Source organism: Pseudopipra pipra, chromosome 6 (assembly GCF_036250125.1).
Source record: "Pseudopipra pipra isolate bDixPip1 chromosome 6, bDixPip1.hap1, whole genome shotgun sequence".
Lineage (NCBI taxonomy): Eukaryota > Metazoa > Chordata > Aves > Passeriformes > Pipridae > Pseudopipra > Pseudopipra pipra.
In genome coordinates, this window is record NC_087554.1 from 23,166,455 (window position 1) to 23,172,587 (window position 6,133).

Genomic DNA, 6,133 nt, shown 5'->3' on the forward strand with positions numbered 1-6,133 from the left:
TACTCTGACGTTGGTGATCAGCTGAAAGCTGCTGTGACGAGTCTGTTGGTACTCTTTCACGGCCATAGAAATCATGGTATTGATTAAAAACAAAACAAAACAGCTGCGAGGTGAGATGCAGAAAGCTGAACTACCACCCTGGATGTCCGGGACCCAGCTGAAAGTCCACTGGGCATCGCGAGACAGGAGAGGGATGCCCTGGGGAGAGGGGTCCAGAGCAGGCGGCGGCGCCCGGGGGAGAGGAGAGAGCGTAGCCTCGGGCGGGGAGAGGGAACGGGAAGGGGAGATAGGATGGAGCGCCAAGGCTCCTTCGGCGGCTCCCCCACTTCCAGGGGATGCGGCGGGCGGGGGCGGCGGCGCGGGAACTGCGGTGCGGGGACACGTCAGGCAGGAGGGAGCGCCGGGCTGGCCGCGAGTGGGCTCCGCTGCCGTCTGGGCGTGCTGCCGTGTGAGCATGCTACTGTCTGAGCATGCTCCCGCGGGGCACCGCCGGCTATATAACATTGCCGAGCCCCGGCGGCAGCGGCAGCGGCTCCGCTGAGGCACCCGGGGAACATCGCACCGCGCCTCTGCATCGCCCCGCACCGCGCCTCTTGGCATCGCTCCGCACCGGACGGTACCGCACCGCACCGCGCATCTCGGCACCGCGCGTCTCGGCACCGCGCTCCGCACCGCGCTCCATATCTCACTGCACCGCACTCCGCTGCCCACCGCGCCTCTCCGGACAGCCCTGCTCCGCGCGGTACCGCACCGCTCCGCGGGGCCCGTCCCTACCCGACCGCCGCTGCCCACCGGAGCCCCGGCGCCCGGCACGGCCGAGGCAGCGAGCCCCGCTCCGCCGGCCCCGGCCCCCGCGGCGGGCGCTCCCGCGGGCGGCAGGATGGCCGCGAAGCCGGCCGAGCTGATGGGCATCTGCTCCAGCTACCAGGCGGTGATGCCCCACTTCGTGTGCGTGGCCGAGGAGTTCCCGCCGCCCGCCCGCCCCGCCAAGGCCCCCAGGGGCAAACTGCGGCGGCCGCGGCAGTCGCGCTTCAAGACGCAGCCGGTGACTTTCGACGAGATCCAGGAGGTCGAGGAGGAGGGGGTGTCCCCTATGGAGGAGGAGAAAGCCAAGAAGTCTTTCCTGCAGTCGCTGGAGTGTCTGCGGCGGAGCACCCAGAACCTCAGTATCCAGCGGGACCGCCTGGGCAGCTGCCGCCTCCGCAACAGCCTCGACTCCAGCGACTCGGACTCGGCCCTCTGAGGGCAGCGGGGGCCGGCGGGACCCCGCCCGGCTCGGCGGGACCTGGCGGGACGCGGCCGGCGGCGGCGGCACGGACTGGGCTGCAGGGAGCTGCCCCGCCGCAGGCCCAAGAGCGCCCGAAGCGGGCGCCCGCGTTGGGATGTTTTCTAAGAAAGCGCTTGTACCTTCGTTTCTATTTGATTGTATGAAACTCTCCATTTAAAAGACAAAAAAAAAAAAAATCTTTTCTATTCGTTAGAAGAAAATAGCTGTTTTAGATGCATTGAGCTGCTGGACTTTATATTTATTTTTGCATTTAAACTGTTGACTGCATTAATTTAATATGTTTCTACCTGAATGTCTGTTATCATTTCCATAAAAGAGTAATAAAATCCGATATATTTGCACAGTACTTATCGGGCTGTCCTTGTTTGGGTGATCCAACTGTCCTTCAGCTGCTTTTCCCCTTTGTAGGCTAAAGGGATTTAAATGCTGTCAGTAGCTAGTAGGGAACCAGCAGTGCTTTCCTCGGGGATGCTGCTCAGAGTGGTTTTACAGTCTGTACTGTCAGGTATAAGCTGCTGAGACAAAAATCAAGTTAGATGGATTTTAGAGAACTTTTTTTTGCTTCTTTGAGATCTTTGTGTTAACCTGAATTGATGGTTAAGGAGTGTTTGTAACTGGTTGTGTCTGAGAACCTTAATGCAATTGGGCAAGCCTCCTGCATTCACAAAAGTGCATGTATACTTTCTGTTCTCATCCAAGTCGTTTTTGTCTCTTCTCCCCTTCCCCTTCTGAATTATTTAGTGCTGCAGGTTTAGTAATTGGGTAGAATGTGATTTTATTTACTAGAGCAAATGGTACTATGTGGTCATGCTTCTCTTGGAGTTAAAAAGCATAGGGATTTTCATTTGTTATAGGACTGAAGTTTCTGTGAGGCTTCTGCATATGTGTGTGTGTGTGTGTGCAGGTGCATGTAAGATTTTCTCTGTCTATGGTGTATGTCCTGAGGAGCATCTGAAGCTCTCTGCAGAATGAAAAGCAAATTCCTGGGCTTTTTCCATTCCTGTATTTTTTCCATTCTCTTGAAATATTCTTGTGCTAATAGCGTGATCCCATGGGAGCATCTTCCTGCAGGGCAAGCCTCTGGCAGTTAGCAGCTATTAGATGATACTGAGCTGTAGCCTCTAACTAATATTTCTCTGGTATGATTTTCTGGGGAGTTACATCTTTTATGTCCTGACTTGAAGCGCAATCATACTGATCAAAAGAGAGACGTAAGGGCTGGAGCAGAGGGAAGAAGATGGACATGGTGCAGGAGAACAGGATGCCTAGTTAGGACTGCAACCATAGAGTTGTACCCTATGGGCACTGAAGAAAGCAGATGACCTGAGCAAGGAACCCGGTGGTGGCTGCCAGCTCTGGCACAACTGAAGCCTGTCTCTCTCTAGTTTAAAGCTGAAAAAAATTAGAGGGCATGGGGGGTGGCTTGGTTTTGAACAAGTCCTTCACCAACTACAGGAAGAGTTTTAAAGCTCCCTTGCAGTAGGAGACCATCTGACCTCCAGTGCCAGGGGAGGGTTGTGCATGGAATTCAGCAGGTAAGGAAACAAATCTGGACTCTGACTCAACCCCCTTGTAAAAAAACCATTAAATTACCCTATCTGTCTTCCTGTATGCAGTCTGTGAAACAGCTTGTCTCCATTTGCCGTTAGACTGTGATGATTGCTTTCTCTGTAGATGCAGTACATATATACGCAATATCTATGCACAAAGCAAAGCAACTTGACCTCCAGAACAGCTTTCAGTCAGACAGGCAAACTGGAATCAATAAGACATAATCAATTACCAGCAGCTGGGCTTATTTTCCTCAACAAATTCTCAATGTTGTTACAATTTTGGGAGTTTTGGGTTTGTGGAAGGGTTTGCAACATCTGTGGGAACATTTAGCCATGTGCCTAAATGTTGCATAATGTATGCAGTGAGCTAATGAGCTCCATAAGATTTCCAGAGGTTGAATAGCATCTTTTCCATACTGCAGGTTTTAGGCTACTTTTCAGTCTCCTTTTGCTTTCACCTCTGGTACAAATCCCTGTGACACACAAAGTGTGTTGTAGCTTCAAGAGGCTGTGAGTGCATGATCCTTGTCCATGCTCATGATTTCTGTTCAGCACCTGGGATTACTAGCCCTTCCCATCCCTGCTTCATCCTGCAGCTGTGGTACCACCACACAGGAGGCACAGGAGGCTGTGCTACACCAGCCAGCAGTGGAGCATTGGATACTTGCTTCCTGGAAGGGGGAAAATACGCCTGCTTCAAAAGACAAATGTGGGTGTTAACATAGAGGACAAAGAGGATTTGAGAATTTGTTGTAGCATAATCTTTGGAGAAAATGGCATATTCCAGTCGTTAGGCTGAATAAATAAGTTTCTCTTCAACTGTTCTTTGTTAACATTTTTCTTCTCCATTTCAGAGTGAATAACATGGGAGATGCCAGTGCTAAATATAGGCTAGTGTTTATCTTCCAAACAGTTACAATCAAGGCAAAAGGGTGAAAAGCCAGGGTGATTTAGCTCTGTCCTGGATAGGCCTTCCTGAATACAGCTGGAAAAATAAACCTCCCTTCCAGTCTTCCTGTGCTGCTAATTTTGAAGGTTTCTCTTGCAGTGTTTTTTAGTGTCATGACTATTGTGACTATCTGTCCTGTAAGGATTTCAGGAAGACCTGTTAATTTCCCCTTAGTGAGGGTAATGACTGTATCAAAGGGTTCTGAGTCTATCACCCACTCCCTAGGCTTGAGATGTGAGACGTACATTTCCCTTCATCAATTCACAGCTTAAAAGCATCCAACAGATGCCACTTACAGTGATGCTCAGCATGGCAGTGAGTAGGCACAAGCATTCCATGTCTGCACAGGAAGGAGCTGGGAGCCAATCGCTCATGGTGCAGCAGGAGATGTCTCAGGGCAGAGGGGAGACTGAGCATCCCAGGAGTTTCTTCAGCACTATTTTTCCAAGTTACAGGAAATTGCGCAGCAAATTTGTCTTTAATGGGACTGTCTTTTATTCTCGTATCACTTCATGTGTAAATCATTCTGTTCTCTGTGGCAAGAGGATCATCCAGTCAGTAAAAGCTTGAACTTGAAAGCAATTTTTTTACTCTCTTTCTGTTTTGTGTCCAGTGCCCTTCAAGCCTGTCAGCATTTCTCCTCTGTGCTTGTGTTGAAATGCTGTGTTAGTGTAAAGCTGATCATGCTGGCGTGGTGGATCTGTACCTCTGCACCTTACTTGGCCTGACCAGTGTAGAGGGGATCTGAACAGTGTAGTATTGTTGCTCTACTGGCATCAGGGGAAAAAAATCCTCTTTGTACATCTTATGGACAAGGTTTTTCTGCTCTTTTTGAAAACATTTTAGCTAAATTTAACTCAGTAATTCATGGAGGATTTCTGGGTGCAATTTAGTGTTCACTTCAAGAGGCTGAGGACAATCTCCTTTCCTAGCTGTGTGTGCCCCATTTCTGCTCTTGGATAACTTCTCTTACCCCTGAGTTTCCAGGGATTCACTGGGGACACTTTGGAGTGGAGCTGTTATCAGGAACAAATATGACAAGGTGCTTGCAATTCCTGCAGGTTTCTGTGCTGGAATCCTGAAAATGCATTTGCTTTAGGAGCTGGTTAATGATATCTTGTGACCTTTACCTGTGCTGTGGGTCTGATTCTGCAGCAGCACAGTGGACGGACTGTGGGACACTGCTGTGGGTAAGAAGCACCACACAACTGTTGTTACCTAACCTCTTAAGTGACAGCAGACCCGTGGGACAAAACACAAACTCAGACATCTATTTAATTGTCAGGCTGACAGCAAACAAATTGCAGTGTAAAAGGGACCGATGGGTGAGCTCCAGCAAATCTGATTGCTGTGGTTTCTCAAACGTCAGCAGTGCCAGCCATTTGCTGGCTGCCCTCCATGAGGTTGTGGCTCCCTGGCACTGTTCATAGACCTCAGCCTCCATGGCTCCCGGTCTTACATGCAGGCTTTTGAGACACCACCAGAGAGATCAGCATGGTTCTCCAGGCTGCATCTAGGCTTGTTTAAACCTCAGCTCCCATGGCATGGCTCAGCCTGAGCTGTCTTTTGTACATGGGACTTGCATTTCTGTGGGGGAAAAAACCTTGGGGAGGTGCAAATAGTCTGAAATCCCTGTGCAGAGCTCAGACTGGCAGTGCAGTGATGGTGCCCTGGATGTGCGGTTTGACTTTTCACAGCCATCTTAAATAGAGTGTGCAAGCTGTGTACAGTGCTTCAGCAAGGCTGGCTCCTAACCGTAGGGGTATTTTTTATGCTGTAAAGATGCAAGATTACATCCTGAGCAGAAAATAATCAGGTGTCCAGTAATAACACAAACAAGAGTATCTCCCCTTCTCCTGAAGTAGGAGGCCATTGCGCAATACAGGGAGGTCACCATCTCAACCCTCCAGGCTTTATCAACAAGTAGTACGTGGTCTTTCACTTCCCCTTGAGTAGCCACCTGAAGTCAGGTGACTGAATTTGGAGGATTTAATTAATTGTATTAAGGAATTAATTTCTAAGCAGCATCTTACCACATGTATGCATATATGTGTCCCTGTGCCTGGTCTGTCCAGTCTAGAGTGAGTGCTGCTAACAGCAGAGCAGCCCAACCCTTGACTGTAGAACAAAGCACCTCCAGATATTTAATTGACAGTGCAATTACTTTAACTGGTACCAGGGGAGAAGGAAATACTTCCTGCAAAGCCAATAACTGTGGAGTCAGAGTCATGTAATGGTGTCTCGTGCCAGAGCATCAGCTTTGGGGCTATTAAATGTGTGAACTTAGTAATTATGCATTTATGACTCCTGTGTTGGCAAATGCCATGCTATGTTATAAATAGC

The 6,133-nt window shown here is 49.7% G+C and overlaps 1 protein-coding gene across 1 annotated transcript; it reads left to right on the forward strand.

Annotated features, from left to right (window-relative positions):
- The first annotated feature begins 477 nt into the window (after positions 1 to 477).
- Positions 478 to 1,634, forward strand: C6H11orf96 (chromosome 6 C11orf96 homolog). The gene has a single exon (XM_064657806.1). The coding sequence runs from the start codon at positions 881 to 883 to the stop codon at positions 1,241 to 1,243; it is 363 nt and encodes a 120-aa protein (XP_064513876.1). The 5' UTR covers positions 478 to 880; the 3' UTR covers positions 1,244 to 1,634.
- The last annotated feature ends 4,499 nt before the right edge of the window (positions 1,635 to 6,133 follow it).

What these genes read in the sequence shown, in the direction of transcription:
- C6H11orf96 (XM_064657806.1), top strand. Translation starts at nt 881, where the DNA reads ATGGCCGCGAAGCCGGCCGAGCTGATGGGCATCTGCTCCAGCTACCAG.